This window comes from Agelaius phoeniceus, chromosome 4 (assembly GCF_051311805.1).
Source record: "Agelaius phoeniceus isolate bAgePho1 chromosome 4, bAgePho1.hap1, whole genome shotgun sequence".
Classification (NCBI taxonomy): domain Eukaryota; kingdom Metazoa; phylum Chordata; class Aves; order Passeriformes; family Icteridae; genus Agelaius; species Agelaius phoeniceus.
In genome coordinates, this window is record NC_135268.1 from 68,852,524 (window position 1) to 68,869,095 (window position 16,572).

The window sequence follows — 16,572 nt, forward strand, 5'->3', positions numbered from 1 at the left end:
TCCTCCCCTTTGCAAGCTGTCAGAACAGCAGCTCTGAGCAAGTGCACCCAAGTTAGTGGTGTGGATGGGCATCCAGTCAAGAATTTTTTGACCATGCTTATATAAAGTTTAACTTATGGCTCCTTTGAAAGTAATGGATGTTTATAACTTGATTTTCATACCAGCAGCTTGTTTGTAGTGTCAGTTCAATGTCTATTAATAGACTTGGATTTTAATTTTTGCAAATGCCTTAAATAGGAAATGTATTGCGATGCGTTCTTGTGGTGTTTCAGGTCTGACTTGTGTTATAAAGCATTATCAAAACTTCAAAAGAGTAGGAAAGGAAAGCAGCACATAACCTTTTTAAACTTCACAGGTATTGTTCATTTTTGGTTGTCATTTACACAAAGTTCATGTCCTCACCTCCTGTTAGTACTCTGGATGTTCGTCTGCTCTCTGAAGTATTTTTTAATTAAGTCTTTTCCTGCTGTGACCTCAGCACTGCACATTGCAGCTAGGTATGGCTGAGCTAACAATCCTCCCTCCTAAAAGCAGTGTTCCTCTGTGGAAACATTGATTTCAGTCTCCTCCTGTGGGGAAGCTGAAGTGGATGCTGTGTGTTCCCAGTAATGAGTCAGAGCTTCTGATCTCTGTTAGCTTAGACCTGTGTCCATCCTGTTGCTTTGAATCTTTCTTCTTGATGCTTTACAGGATGGCTGCTGCTAAAATTCAAGGTTGAAGTTACTTATCACTCAGAGCCAGCTTGCCAAGGTAAAGGCAGTAAGTTTGGGTTAGATTTTGCTTGCAAGGTTTGTTTGCCCACTGCAAGGTACAGTTTTTCCTTCTGTGCTTATCACTTCAGAGGTTGATGTGTCTCTTGGGCAGGGAGGGATAATTTGGTCCTTAATCCATCCCAACCCTTGCTCCTTTCCTTTTGTGAGTAGGAGACTGAAGTGTAGGGAAAGAAGCTGTTGAAATGAAATTTTAAGAAGAAGAGTCTGGCAGCAATGATTTGTAGTGAGTAAAGCTGTAACGTGGTGTTACATCACTACTCTGAATTTAATTCAAACCTTATTATGTAAAAAGGAAGAGTAGTTTACAAAAATGTACATATGTGAAATGAGAGTGACTTTATTTCTCTCCATGACTTCAAGTTTGCATTGTTAGCAGTCCTGTGGAGAAATACAGGAACTGGAGCTGTTCACAGCCTCCTGTGAGCTCTTAGTGAATCCTGCTGGGTCTGTTTGTAGGAACTGGGGTTTCAGATCACACTGACTTGTACTTATTTTTACAGGGCAGCTGTATCTGTGTTTTCAAATGCAAAAGCCCTGAAGTGTTGTCCACTTCCTATTCCACCTCAGAACTTTTACTTTCTAGAGAAAACTTTTCATTTTTTGAAAGGAGCAGTGTAGAGTGGAACAAAGACTGGTGGGTGCTGTGACCTGGGCTGCAGTGAGCAAAGCTTCCCTGATTTGGCTTTTAAAAGGAGATGCCCTTTTCTCCTGCATTTCCTCTGCCTGGTGTTTATTTTCAGACCTGGTGACACTCCTGTTGGTTTCTTTCTTCTTACTAAATGTCAGGTCATGGCTAGGACTTTTCCTTTGGCTAGAGAAAAGGGATGGGGAAGGTGTAAATAATGTTTCAGTTCAAGTCTTGAGCATCATCCATGAGACATTTGCCTGTGGGGAGAGGAAATAAATATATGAATGTAGCTATTTTCACTGACAATTCTTTCCCCTCAGAACTGAGAGCAAATCCACTATTTCCAAGGTTTCTGAGTTATGTGGGAGATTTCCAGGAATGTGAAAGACAAACAGATGTGGTTGATCTCCCATGACAAAAATTTACATGTATTCAATTTATTCAGCACAGCTCAGGATGGGGATCTGGTGATGGATAGGTAGTGCTGACCCTGCACATTTTGATGTCAGATGAATCAGAAGGAAGAAACCTACCTACAGGAAGGTTGTGTTTCACTGCCTATTTACTGTTCTTCCAGAGGTTTCTGTACTTTTTTTCCCTGCCTAATTTTGCTTTTCTATGTTGAATGCTGCAGAAGCAGCAGCAAGGGCATGGTTTTGGGGGTGGATTCCAAGCACTTGCACAAAATGCACCACAGAATTAGTCTGAGCAGCCTGGGAGGAGCTTAGGTTACTTCCCTGTGAAATCTGTCATCTGTCAAATTCTTGGACAGACAAAGCTTTTTGACTTCAACTGACCAGTCCAGTTACTGGCTCTGCTGGGGTAATCTTGGCTGTATTATGTATCAAAATCCTTTCTCTCTCAGAAAAGTTCACTGAGTAAGTGATGCTCTGTATGGTGTAAAAGCAGGGGTCTGTCAACAAATTCTGGATGCTCTGTGTTTTGGGGGCATCTGGTGTCATCCTCATCTTCATAGGCTTTTTCAGCAACCATTTTGTACTCTTTTTTTTCCTTTATTAGTTGAGGTTATGCTTAAATTGTGCACCAGCTCTTGCTCTCCCCACCATGAAGTGTTAACTCCTGGCTTGTTTGTCTTTAGCCCATCAGGTCCTGAGTTATGAGTTACTCCATTATTAGTTTGGAGCAAATGTGCAGTTGGGTAACCTTGACCTCTGAACAAATGCATTCCTTCTGCTCCTCTTTGAATGTCATTCTCCATGCCAGACTCCAGTTTGCCCTGTGACAGCTTCCAGCCTGCACCTTGCTCTGTCAGCTCACTGGAACTGGAACCTCTTCCATGTGCTGTAACCAGAAGCTGTCAGATCTGTAGGGCCTGTCCCACAGCAGCTTCCTGCATGCACTAACAAGCACCTTTGAGCTGCTTCTCTGCACTCCAGCTCAGCCAGTTCCCTTGTTATTAGTGCAAGCAGCAGTCCAGGCTCCTTGCCCAGACATTGCCACCCAACCACAAACCCAGCCAGTTTGCCCTGAACTTGCATGATTTGTTAGAGGTGTGTGCATGCAGGGCTGGAGATGCTCTTGGCATTTTCCCTTCTCACTGCTGCACTCATATTTGCAATTGCTTCTTAACATTTTACTGCAAAATATGTTTTGGTTTTGCCTTCTATTATTACCTTATTAGTAGGGGTGCAAAGTCTTCTACAGAAAATCCAGGTTGTAAGTGGATTATAGAGAATATTGTTCCTCAGGTCTAGCTGTTGGTGGAAAACTTTACAGGCTCTTTGAAATGCAAGGTGCAGTGCTGGGTGCAGCTGAGCTGAGCTGGAAGGGGACTGTGACAGGCTGATCAAGGGACTGTGTGGAAGGGAGAGCTGGCAAAGGAAAGTCAGTGTTGCTTTGGAGAGCTGTGCTGGGTCACTGCCTCTGCTGGAGTCTTCTGTGGTGAAGTTGGTCATTTTTGGGGTATTCAGTGAGAAACTGGGGCAGTAGCTACCAAAGGCTTTGTTTTGGTGCTCACCCCAAGCTGTTCTGCTCCTCTCAGCCTTCTTAACTGCTGCAGAGGGGATTGTGCTGCCTTTGCAGTCAAGGTGGAATCAGAGCAGTTCAGTGCAGTGCATTGGGTGTATTTGTAAAACATACTAAAATTTAAGGGGCTCAGTGATAAAGCCTTGTGTCAGAAGAGACAGAAGGACAAGTGTTACCCCCTGAGTATCTTGGGATGGACAGCAGTCCACAAACATGCAGGATCTCACTGAAAATCCACAGGTGGAGAGCTGGATTTGCTTTTAAACTCCCTTCCCTCACAGGCTTATGCTAACTCATGATATCTGTTGCAGTGCTACTAGAGGTTAAAAATGGGAAGTTTTCACTGTGCAGTGGGTTTGGAGCTGTGTTCAGGGGTGTAATTACCACTGTCAGCATTGTAATTCTTTTTTAGAAGTTGATTTCCTGTGCAAATGAAAGACTGCAGAAAAAGCACCAACCATCAAACCTGACAAAATGACAAAAAACCCAAACCCAAAGATTCCCTACTCCCAGTTCTTCACTGCATCAGTCTTGCCTGGATCAATATTGCTTCAGGACTGGGGTCTTAGTGCAGCACTGCACAGTGGAGCATTACTATTAGTAATGTCAGGTATTAATATTTAATATTAATATATTAAATATATTTTTTATTGCTTGGGGTTTTATTTTTCTCTCTTTATCCTGTGTTAGCATTCCATGCAGTAGCAAGGACTTTATTCTACATGTGTTCATCTTATTGAAATGCTTTTTTGAATTTAAATACCCATGTCCTGTTTCTCCCCACAGGATTGTCCACTGTACGCTCCCAAGCAGTAGAACAGGCAATAAATAATTAATCTCTGGGTCAGGATGTAGTAATTTAATTTGGAAGAATAACAAAGTTTATAGAGATTGCAATACAGAAGAATGCTTTTGCTCAGTTTTCTGAACAGTTTCTGTTCAATGTTCATACATTTAATTTTGGTGTGTGCCACATGTCACATTCAGCGAATAGAGAAAATACATTTTCAGGGCAATGCTTCCCATGCAAAACTCATGGCCTTTTGTTGGGAAAGAAGCCCTGATGCTGCAGTCAGATCACTGCACCTCCTTCCTACAAAATCATGGGAAAGAGCTGGACTGGGAGGGGAAGGGCACTCAGGAAGTATCAAGATGATTTGTTGGAAGATGTCCAGGCAGTGACTATAACAGGGATCCTTCTCCTGCACTGTGTCCTGTTATCCCACACTTCCCAAAGCAGCCAGCACGGACAGGGCTGTGGTTTCAGGCCTCAGGTGCACATAGAGGGCGTAGGTGCGACCTTAAGTTGATACAGCACGATGGTGGTGGCCAGGAGCAGGAGACAGAGGCCTGCCAAGGTGACACAGAGGAAGGTGAGACAGGAGGAATCCAGGTCTTCCTGCATTCTGCTGTCTGCAGGGATAGAGAAGAGGGAAGGTTACAGCCAGCTCTGGTGGAGCCAAGGGAGCTGCCCAGGGCCCTGCCTGGGGTGCCTGAGGCACAGAGCTTCCCCTGGGCCTGCAGTGATGGTCTGCTGCTGTCAGCAATTTCCTGGCAACTGGAGGGGGGAAATGTGGCCAAAAGTTTTCCTGTGTCCTTTGATGAGGCTAAAAGCAGACCTGGGCACTGAGGCTCTACCTTCCCTCCCCCTGTTCCTGGTGTCCCAGGCAGGGGAGATGCTCATGCTTTTTACATCATCCTTAGCCTTTCCTATGGGGGATGAAATGATGGAATTTAATCCTTCCAGCTCTGCTAAAGCTGTATGGATTTTCACTCTTCCCCCATCCCAAAATATCTGCAGGATTCCTTTTGGTATCAGTGGACAAGGGTCCAGCTCTTCCCCTCTCCCTCCCTGCATTCAGGCTACTTGGATCTGGTGTCCTCAGGCAGGAGTCCCCTTCAGTGGTGCCCCTCTGGGTGGTGGGTCCGGGTGTGCTTGGTGCCACTGCAGTGGTGACTGTAAGTGAAATGGATGAACTCAGCATGTAGGGAAATACAATAAAACAGATCTCTCCTGCCTTTCTGCTCTCCAGCCTGGGCAGGGCTGTTCCTGTGCACAGTGAAGCCCTCAGCTCTGGGGGATCTTTGTAGAGCCAAGTGTGGATAGGGTCTCCCTAAGGAGGGTCTCCCAAGAGCCAAGGGGGAGCTGCAGCCTGCTTGTTTCTCACTTTCTGACACCATCCCCACAAAGCCTGAGCCTGGTGGTACTTTTGGGACCGTGTGTGTGCTGAGGAAGGAGGAGGTGGTGCTGGACTTGGCTTTAATGCTCTCCCTTCAGAGCCGTGGGTGGGGTGGGGAAGTGGGCATGGGGAGATGATGTTGGGTCTGCCCAATCGTGTTTGCTTTTGGGCAGGAGCTGTGCCAGGAGGAGAGGTGGGAAGCAGGGAGGCTCTGGCAGGAGGAGCAGTGGGTTGCTCACAGGATGGCCTGGGCAAGCCAGCAGGGACATGGGGTCTGGGGAGGGATGGCTGGTTACAAAGGGCAGGGGCAGGAGGTGCTGGGCATTTTGGCAGGGCTGGGTGAGGCTGGGGGAAGGTGTTGCTGACCTGGGAGGAAGGCACGCTGGCCAGGGCTGAAGTGCAGCATTTGGTTGAAATTCATCACGCAGAAATAGCTCCCCTGGTCCTGTGGTGTGAAAGATTTCACTGCCAGCCGATGGATCGAGCTGTCTTTGCTCGCCTCAAAGCGAGTGGATGTTCTCTGACCCCCTTGAAACGTGGCCCGAGACATGGAGCTGATGAAGACAATGAAGTGAAGGCTCCCACTGCTGTCCTGGCGGATCCAGGATGCCCCATGGTTCCCATCAGTGTGACACTCCAGCTCCAGCTTCTGTCCCACCTGGAGCTGGCTGATGTCCTTGGGAGACCTGAGCTTGATCTGAAGTGACTGGCCATAGATCCCAGGGCAGCCTGCAGGAGAGAAATCCTTGCTGGAACCACTTGGGAAGAGTCAAAGGCTTCTCTGAGGAAACCACCCCTCCCTCCCTGTCCATGGGGTGGGAGTAGAAATGGAAAGGGAAGCCCTCAGTGTCTGGAGGATGTGAAGGTTTTCTTGGAGTCCTTGCTGGGATGGTGCATGGAGGGTGCTCAGCAATCAGCCAGCCGGGCATGAGAGATGGGTGCTGCCCTTCCAGTGTCTTCTCAGGGACATTACACCTTCCCAGCTTCTCTGAAGTGATAAGCTGTTTAAGCTCCCTGTGAACACTAATTTTTAAACTTCTCCCTCCCCTCTGGAAGCACTCATTGGATCAATCTCCCTTCCCCGTGCAGGTGGTGCTGCAGCCGCCCCTCTGGCTGCCCTTTGCTGGCTGAGGTGATTCTGCCTCTCCCCCCACAACTACTGAGCACACCTCAAGGTCAGCAGTTTTGGTTTGTTTTTTTCCTTCCCCTGAATTATTTACCCCAATGTCTTGCATTCAATAGAAAGGTTTTCCTTGTCCCTCCCAGTGAAGGGGCTGTACAGTCCCGTGTCCCTACTCACAGAATCCCAGAGTGAGCAGCAGGAGCAGGGCAGGAGATGTGTCCATCATCTCCTGTGGTGCCTGTGCTTGGGCTGGTGCAGAGCAGCTGAGATGGTTTTTCTCTCTTGGCTTGGGAGGCTGTGTCACTCTTTGGGGAGGATGTGATGTCACCAGGACCAGGATGCATTCAGTTTGTGTCCAGAGTCTGGGTCCCTTTAACCTCATAATTTCTTACAAGCTTGTTTCTGTGTGACTTTCAGAGAGATCCAGAGTGATGCTGCTCATGGCTGAGGTGGGATCAGCCACTGCAGCCTGCTCTTCCCTCCCCACAGCTTCTGTGCAGACGACACAGAACTGCCCCATGCTTTGGTGCAGACCCTAGAACGCTTTTCTTGGTGGGGATTCTGCCTCCTTCTCTTGAGCACATTCATGGAGTCCCGTGTGCACGGCAGAGCCTGCAGTCACTCAGATGTTCCTGGTGTAGATCCATGTGTATTGTTTATCTCCAAGCACGGGTTTCTGGCACACTGATGGTACTTCTCTGTTGTTCTTGTTGCACTTCTTTGTTCAGTTCTTTGCTGTTGCTCGGCAAAAGCCTTTTCATGAAAGGTAGTTGGTTTTGGAACTGGAACCTGTTGAGATTGCCCCTTGCACAAGTGAGTGTTTTGCCTTTTCTTTGTTTTTCAAACTCGTGGTTCTCTTCTTTAACCACAGGGTCTTCTGCTCTTCAAAAAAACCCTTTTATGGTTCACCAGAGAGGGCTCTTGCTGCTGCCTCCAGGTGACCACTTGCACATGGGGATGGGTGATGCTTCCTGGACCTTTGCATGCATAGAAAGAATCATTTCACCAGAGTGCAAGGGGCTGGGCTAGTGTTTGATTGAACTTTCCTGTTAATTGCTTTTCTGTGTGAGGGGTTTTTTTATTACACCTTTGCAAAGAAGCTCTGTTTTTCCTCATCTGTCAGAAGCCAAGTGCTGCTGAGTTTGATGCAGTTGCTCTTGGGGCTGATACTCAGAGCATGAGATGACCCAGGCATCTTCTCCTGGAGTGTCTGTCCTTGGGGACAGTGCAGCACAGCTGAGATGAACTTTGTCACTTTGTCACTTGGCTTGGGAGGCTGTGCTGCTCTTTGGGGGGATGTGATGTCATCAGGACCCTCTTGGGTAAAGTGACAATGCTTGGCCTCTGTGACAAAACATTGAGGAAAAAAAGAATTTCTGAAGAAATTAGTTTCTAGTCCAGAATTTGTTACTTGCTTCTTCTTTGTTTTGTCTGCTTGTGGTTCCTTTGTCTCACCACGGGTTCCTTCCATCCTGCCCCAAGCCCTCTGTGTGCTCCAGTGGCCCTTGCTGCTGCCTCTGGGTGACCACTGGCACAGGGCAGTGGCTGACATTTCCTGGAGCTTTGCACACACAGGCTTTCCTGTTGATTATCTTTCTGTGTAAGGTTTTTTGTTTAATTTCTTTTTTTTTTTTTGCCAACCCTTTGCCAAGAAGCCTCTTGATTCCTGGCTCTGTCAGAAAATGGGCGCCGCTCTTTGTGCTGCTACCGACAGCTGAGTTATGGAAAATGGTTTGGGAGCTGTGGTTATGTCACTGGGCATCAAAGTGTGTTAATGAATGGAGAAAGCTGCTGCTGGCATGTGTGAGGGTCACTGGGGCTGTGTGAGCTGTGCCCTGCAGAGTGTGGGTTGGAGGATCAGCGTGCAGACGTGCTGAGCCATCCCAGAGCCTCCTGAGTTTGGCACTGGGCTTGAAGGTGATCAGGTGTGTTCTGAAACAACAAACAACCTCTCTGAATCAAATAACAATTCCCAGAGCAAACAGATCCTGCTACTATTCCTTCATCTATTGGAAGAGGATTTGGATGTGGGAGTCAGTAGCACAGCAGGAGCTCACTGCCCTTCTGCCTGGGCTGCAGGAATGTGGTGTGATGTGTAATGTGAAAAAGTGGAAAAGAGAACATGAGGAAAGACCTATAGCTTTTTGGCAGAAACACTTGGAGTTATAACTTTTTAAGAGAAAATTTTTAGCTCACACTAATTCAATAAGAAACCACCCAATAATTAAATTGATCTCATAGCCTCAATGTTGGGGCTTTTCCTTTATTTTTATTTTCATAGTGTGTGTAGTTCTGTGGAATTGCCATTCAGTATTTGCTTGCTATTGTTTAGATACACTTATCTAATCCTCATTTTTTTCTTTTTTTTTATCCTTACAAACAAGTAAGTTTGGAAGAACTTTGTTTTTCTTTGATATTCTCTCTTTCCCATCTTGTTTACAGAGGAGGAGACTATCAAAGGGTTTCTTCCACTCCTTTTTTGTCCAGGTTTTTATCAGCCCCGTGACAAGAATTCCAGAGTACCCGCAGACTCTTTATCTCAGACACCTTCTTGGCATTTTCCTGGGATGTGGGAGTGTTACTGGGCCCATCAGCAAATCCCTGGGAAGACACCTTTAGATGATTTTAGGCTGTGGTAAGCTGGAAGCTGAAGTCTGCACCCTAATGCTCAGGATGGTGTATTAATCACTGGCTTTTCCCTTAGCCAAGACTTTTTCAACCCCTTGTTTATTATCTTCCTGAAGGATTTTAGCTTTTCTGAGACTAGGAATTGAAGAAAGAAAGAAAGAAATAATGGTCATGAATATGACTAGAATAATTTTATTTTATGTGTCAGTTCTTAAATTGCAAGCATACTAAGGAAATATTTACATGAAATACAGATCTGAAAAAACAGAACTTACAGTAGTCCATAACATGTCCCCAAAATATCAACATGTTAAACATCCTGCTTAACCAAAACAATTTTTTTAATCACTCAGGCATTTCCCTCAGAAAGAAAGCAAATCCCACTTTCCTTACTTAGGCCAAACTCCTGCAGAAATAGGAGAATCAGGGGTAGCAGCAGAACAAGTGTGAGGGGAGCAGTGAAACTTAGCCCCCAGGACTGTAAAAACCTCAAAAGTAAGGCAATGAATCCATATTTAGCTTCTCAAAGCAGTCTTGTATCCCATTACCTGAAACAACAAAAGCCCTAGGAGAGAGGCACCACAACCAGAAGATGTGTTGAGTGAGGATAATTATTTCTAAGGCTTTGTGTAGCAAATGCCACCTCTGGCTGCATTTTGGGAGGAAATCACACAGAGCCTTGAGCAAAGGTCCAGCTCATGCCCTTATTTCTCACCAGCTTCTCACTGAGGTGTGTCAGCACCAGGATTGGCCTGGCTCTAGTGCCTGAACCCTGTCCCTGGGAGCAGAGGTGGCTTTTGGCCCCTGGCATTGCCTGGAAGAGCTCAGGGTCTGGAAGGAGCTGTGCTTGACCCCTGGCATTGCCTGGAGGAGCTCAGGGTTTGGAAGGAGCTGTGCTTGACCCCTGGCATTGCCTGGAGGAGCTCAGGGTTTGGAAGGAGCTGTGCTTGACCCCTGGCATTGCCTGGAGGAGCTCAGGGTTTGGAAGGAGCTGTGCTTGACCCCTGGCATTGCCCAGGGAAGCGCAGGGTTTGGAAGGAGCTGTGCTTGACCCCTGGCATTGCCTGGAGGAGCTCAGGGTTTGGAAGGAGCTGTGCTTGACCCCTGGCATTGCCTGGAGGAGCTCAGGGTTTGGGAGGAGCTGTGCTCACCCTGCAGCTCACAGGAACTCCTGCTCCTTGTCCGTGTGTCTGTGCTCCCTGTCATCTCCTCAAGCCTGCCAGGGCAGAGTGACTGAGGTGCTATGGCCTTGTGGATAAGGTAGGAGATGGATTTCTGTGCTGACAGCTCCCAGGAGAAGATCCAGCAGCCAGGAGGAGCAGATGCTGATCTGTGCTAGTTTGGTGTCCTGGGTTTCGTGGGGGGCTTCCCGTTTGCAGGTCTGGAGAGAGAAGAGGGTTTGGTTTACTCAGATGGGAGAGGAGCAAGAAGACAATTCAGGCTAAAGGCTCCTTTAGCCTTGGGCTGCAGTCAGGGACCTCCAAGAGGAAGCTGCAAAGTGTTCCTAGATCCTCCTTGTGCAAGTGAAAGGTCTGTCTCCATTTCAAGCAGTGACAGATAACAGGAGGGTATTCTCAAGACACACTGATGGTCAATTCTTATATTAATTAATAAATAAAGTGGGCTTTATAAATTTACCTCTGACTTCTGCACACTCCTGTCCTCTCATTAAGCCTTTCTCTACATTTAGAAAAGAATGAAGAAGGAAGAGCTAAGGGTTTGTGGTTTTTTTTGAGTTAGACAGGGTGTTATAATTGCAGAGAGATTTTTTCTTGTTGGAACGTGTTGCCTGCAGAGAAGTTTGAAAGGAGGCTTTCCAGACAGCCAATATGCATCCAAAATGATAAAAAATGACAGCTTTCCATCAACTGAGAGGTTTATGCTGATCTAATGAGTTGGGGGTTTGGCACCCCTTTTCAGGGAAGATTAATTGGTGGTGGAAAATGAATCCTTGTGCTGGCAGCAAGGATGGCAGGCCAGATCCTGGGGAGCTTTGTAAGGGAGTGAATTGCACTGCTACCTTCCACAGAGCTTCCTTTCACTGAGCAGGAGCTGCTCAGAGCAGCAGGAATTTCCTCTCTAAATCAAACCTGAAATGTGGTACAATAGCTAAAACCAGAGCTCTGTCAAGCTGAGGGGCTGCTGAAGGAGAACCATGATTTCCTGAGGCCCCACTGCATCAGGGCAAAGTGGGAGAGCTCTGCAGGGTGTTTTTCTCCCCACAGAGACAGAACATCCTTGCACAGAGCTGGCAACAGGGGTTGAGATAAGTGAAAAATGCAAACATTCTCCTAAACAAGGCTGCACAAAGAGCTCTTCCTTATCATTTCTCCCCTGGAAAGGCAGACGAGGATCAGGAAAGCTCTGGGTGTGATAAATATCCTCTGTGAAAGTGACAGTCTGTTCATTTTACAGACAGCTTAAAAAATGCAACCTGCCTTTGAAAGAAAAATAAATTTGTAGGGATCCATTACCTACTAATGTTGGGGTGGGACTGTATTTTAATTTGGGGAACTAAATGGCAATTACCTCTTGTACTAAAAAACCTATGGACGTATAACAAGGAACAGGAATTTATCTGGTTTAAAAGATGCTTTGATTGGCAAAGAATGAGGCTCCAGAGGTGGGAAAATGCTGTTCCAAAGTTTCTTGGCATCCCAGCTGTTCCAAGCACTAGCCCAGCCCTGCTTGCCTTTGGGCAGTAGTGGGGATTTCTTGGTGTCTCTCTTGCCACAAGCCCCAGGGTGCACAAAGCCTGCAGAAGTGCTTTCATTCAGAGCAGGAGGAGTGACAAACCAGATGCAGGGAGGTCGATTTGCAGAAGCAAAATATGTGTGGGGAAAAAGCATTTCCTCTCCCAAACCCCAGGACACTGCAGTTCTCATTCTGATTGTGTTTTCCTGGTCACCCAGGCTGAGCTGAGGAGGCAGGAGGGAAAGCATAAGGAAAAGGTTCCTGTGTGCCCTAGGAACTGGGATATCCCTCAATCCATCCCTGTCTGCACTGGTGTTTCTCAGGAGGGTCCTGTGAGGCTGCAGCAGCCCCTCTGCTGCTGCTCCTCAGTGCCTGGGGGGACACAGAGGCACAGAAACCCTGGTGCTGCTGGTGCAGCACGGTGCAGAGGGGGATCTGGGGTGCAGGAACTTACATGTGAACCATGGGCACATCTGAATAGGCAGTGATGGTTTGGGGAGGGGAAGGGGTGGAATATGGTCACCCCCAAGCTCGAGTTGGGAATGGTGCATTGGAAGCACAGAAATGTGGTTGGTTATGAGCACTGGGAGATGCACAAAGCTTTTGGGCTGCCACAAACACCTCCTGTCCTTCTGTTTTGTATCTGCTGCTGGGTCAGAGCTCAATGATTTGAATGACTTAATAGTTGTAAAACCAAAGAAAAAGCCCAAATAGATAAAAAAAACCCCAAACAAAACCAAAAATAGAGAACGGGAGAACCTTCTGTTCCGTTTTTGCCCTTAAGTCATTGCTCAGGCTCCTCCCAACCATCCTCTATCAGATGAAGAATTTTTAGGTTGCTTTTTGGCACCTGCCTCCTTTATCTCTTGAGGGTGAGATGTTGCCAAGTTGAAGAGGAAAATGCCAGTGCCTGTCACTCACCTCTTACACCTGCATCTTCGTCTTCTGGTTTCTAAGAAAAGAGAGAAAATGTTTTAGTTCAAAGGTGCCAAGTGACAGCTCAGGAAAGAAACACTCCAGTGAGGTAGGGCTGGTGCTCCCCTGCAGCTGATATCTTTAATAACAGATAAACCAAGCCTCTTCTTGAGGAAATCCATGCCAGGGAGTGGTGCTGCAGCTCGTGTTACCCCAGTAATCCAGTTTAATATTTTCATGAATTAATCTTTGAGGTGAGTAGCAGCAGCAGAATCGGCCGGGGAACACTGAGGGTGAATTATTTCTGTTTTCTGGCTCCAGTGACTTTGGGGCATTGCTGAAAATCCCTCAGCAGCAATAATTTCTGCAGCAGGTGAGTGGCAATGATGCCATGTCACTTGCACCCAAGGTAATGATGCTCTCCTCCATTCCAGCCTCTATGTTGTTACTTTGGGGTAGATTAAGCTAAATAAATTAATTATTGAATTTAATTATTTAATTATTTAAATATGGCCCAGCCATTAATTTTAGACTAAAGTAAAAATCCATCCTAAAGGGCTTGGCAATTGCTGCAGAAATTACCTGCAGCTGAGGGCTTTTCACTGATCATATTGTGATGAAGTTTCTCATCTGGTTCCAGTTGAGATGCCACTCTCATCATCTGCTGGAGCAGATTTACTCTGTTAGGTCAGAATGTTTCAGGCTCTGGGGCTTTAACCCGTGACACACCCATTTATGAGCCCAGACAGTTGGTAGAGTAAGTACTGTCTCTTTCTAATCTATTTTTCTTCCTTGAAACTCTTTTCCAACATAAATAATTTCCTGACTGTGTGATTCTAAGTTGATAATTCTTTCTCATCCTAACCCTAGTGATGAGGATTAAAATACAGGCACTGATTTTAGCAGTGGTCCTTGTCTTGCATTGGCTGTGCTCTGATTAGCAGCTACCTCCCAAGACTGCCAGAACATCCATGTCCCTGAGTGCAGGGCTGTGGGCTCAGAACAGAGATGGATCTGGAGAGGGTTGTGGGGAGCCTTACGTTGGCACAGCACGATGGTGATCACCAGGGCAATGAAGAGCAGGAGGCAGGCACCTGCCAAGGGCCCCCAGATGAAGATGTGGCAGAAGAAATTCAGATCTCCCCGTATTCTTCCCTCTGCAGGAAGAGAGAAGATGGAATGTCCACCAAGTGCCCAAGACAGTTCTGGTGTCAGCGTTTTCCTGAGGACTCGAGGGAGGAGACGTGGGCAAAACTTTTCCCCTGTTTCCTGCTGAGACTAAAAGCAGCCCCAGCCCCCAAGGCTCTCCCCTCCCTCCCCATATCCCTGGTGTGCCCAGACATGCTCAAACTTTTTACAGCATATTTAGATATTCTTAGGTTGAATGAAACACTGGAATTTAATCCATAAAGAAGCTGTGTGGATCTTCTCTCTCCCTCCCAATCCCAAAATATCTGCAGGATCCCCCTTGGTATCAGTGGACCAGAGTCTAGCCCTTCCCTCTCCCTCCCTGCATTCAGGTTACCTGGATCTGCAATTGTGAGGTTGGGCTCCTCAGTGGTGCCCCTCTGGGTGGTGGGTCCTGGAGTGCTGGGTGCCACTGTAGTGGTGACTGTAAGTGAAATGGATGAACTCAGCATGTAGGGAAATACAATAAAACAGATCTCTCCTGCCTTTCTGCTCTCTTACCCCTGCCAGGGCACAGGTGCTCCTGAGTTCAGCTCCAGGAGAACTTCACAGAGCCCATCCTGGAGGGGCACTCCCCCAAGGAGGGTCTCCCAAGAGCCAAGAGAGGGCTGCAGCCTGCTTGTTTCTCACTTTCTGACACCATCCCCACAAAGCCTGAGCCCCCTGAGCCTGGTGGTACTTTTGGGAGCTGTGTGTGTGCTGAGGAAGGAGGAGGTGGTGCTGGACTTGGCTTTAATGCTCTCCCTTCAGAGCCGTGGGTGGGGTGGGGAAGTGGGCATGGGGAGATGATGTTGGGTCTGCCCAATCATGTTTGCTTTTGGGCAGGAGCTGTGCCAGGAGGAGAGGTGGGAAGCAGGGAGGCTCTGGCAGGAGGAGCAGTGGGTTGCTCACAGGATGGCCTGGGCAAGCCAGCAGGGACATGGGGTCTGGGGAGGGATGTCTGGTTCCAAAGGGCACGGGCAGGAGGTGCTGGGCATTTTGGCAGGGCTGGGTGAGGCTGGGGGAAGGTGTTGCTGACCTGGGAGGAAGGCACGCTGGCCAGGGCTGAAGTGCAGCATTTGGTTGAGATTCATCACGCAGAAATAGCTCCCCTGGTCCTGTGGTGTGAAAGATTTCACTGCCAGCCGATGGATCGAGCTGTCTTTGCTCGCCTCAAAGCGAGTGGATGTTTTCTGACCCCCTTGAAACGTGGCCCGAGACATGGAGCTGATGAAGACAATGAAGTGAAGGCTCCCACTGCTGTCCTGGCGGATCCAGGATGCCCCATGGTTCCCGTCAGTGTGACACTCCAGCTCCAGCTTCTGTCCCACCTGGAGCTGGCTGATGTCCTTGGGAGACCTGAGCTTGATCTGAAGTGACTGGCCATAGATCCCAGGGCAGCCTGCAGGAGAGAAATCCTTGCTGGAACCACTTGGGAAGAGTCAAAGGCTTCTCTGAGGAACCCACCCTCCCTCCCTGTCCATGGGGTGGGAGTAGAAATGGAAAGGGAAGCCCTCAGTGTCTGGAGGATGTGAAGGTTTTCTTGGAGTCCTTGCTGGGATGGTGCATGGAGGGTGCTCAGCAATCAGCCAGCCGGGCTTGAGAGATGGGTGCTGCCCTTCCAGTGTCTTCTCAGGGACATTACACCTTCCCAGCTTCTCTGAAGTGACTCCATTTACACTTCTTGCAAGGCCTCTTTTTTCCCACCCTTCTCCCTCCCCTCTGGAAGCACTCATTGGATCAATCTCCCTTCCCAGTGCAGGTGGTGCTGCAGCCGCCCCTCTGGCTGCCCTTTGCTGGCTGAGGTGATGCCACCCTTCCTTCCAAACTCACCGAGCACACCTCAAGGTCAGCAGTTTTGGTTTGCTTTTTACCCCTTTAGTTATTTACCCCAATGTCTTGGATTCAATAGAAAGGTTTTCCTTGTCCCTCCCAGTGAAGGGGCTGCACAGTCCCGTGTCCCTACTCACAGAATCCCAGGGTGAGCAGCAGGAGCAGGGCAGGAGATGTGTCCATCTTCTCCTGTGGTGCCTGTGCTTAGGGCTGGTGCAGAGCAGCTGAGATGGTTTTTCTCTCTTGGCTTGGGAGGTTCTGTGACTCTTTGGGGAGGATGTGATGTCACCAGGACCCTCTTGGGTAGGGAGGTGATGCTCAGCATCTGCGGCATAACGAGGACAAAAAAGATTCCTGAAGAAATTAATTTCTTGTCCAGAGTTTCTATATCCTTATCAGCTCTTAATGGTGCCTCAAGGCTTTTTCCTGGATGCCTTCCCTAGAGATCCAGCGATGCTGCTCATGGCTGAGGTAGGATCAGCCACCACAGCCTGCTCTCCCCAGCCCCCTGGGGACCCACAGCAGCTCCAGCTCTGCAGAAGGTTATGGATGAGTCCCTTGCTTTTGGTGCAGGCTGCACTTTGCTTTTCTTGGCAGGGGTTCTGCCTCCTTCTCCTTAGCACACTCAAGGGGTCTCATGTGGGT

At 48.0% G+C, this 16,572-nt stretch overlaps 2 protein-coding genes across 2 annotated transcripts; both read right to left on the reverse strand.

The window, feature by feature from the left end:
- Positions 1-4,431: 4,431 nt before the first annotated feature.
- On the reverse strand, positions 4,432-6,965 carry LOC129120699 (T-cell surface glycoprotein CD8 alpha chain-like). The gene is made up of 4 exons (XM_077176607.1): positions 6,868-6,965; positions 5,934-6,296; positions 5,255-5,344; positions 4,432-4,800 (listed from the first exon to the last, which is right to left on the reverse strand). The coding sequence occupies exons 1-4, from the start codon at positions 6,914-6,916 to the stop codon at positions 4,658-4,660; spliced, it is 645 nt and encodes a 214-aa protein (XP_077032722.1). The 5' UTR covers positions 6,917-6,965; the 3' UTR covers positions 4,432-4,657.
- A 2,562-nt stretch (positions 6,966-9,527) lies between these two features.
- CD8A (CD8 subunit alpha) lies at positions 9,528-16,161 on the reverse strand. The gene is made up of 6 exons (XM_077176608.1): positions 16,065-16,161; positions 15,134-15,496; positions 14,453-14,539; positions 13,968-14,084; positions 12,934-12,964; positions 9,528-10,699 (listed from the first exon to the last, which is right to left on the reverse strand). Exons 1-6 carry the CDS (start codon positions 16,108-16,110, stop codon positions 10,654-10,656), a joined length of 690 nt encoding a protein of 229 aa, XP_077032723.1. The 5' UTR covers positions 16,111-16,161; the 3' UTR covers positions 9,528-10,653.
- Between the last annotated feature and the right edge of the window lie 411 nt (positions 16,162-16,572).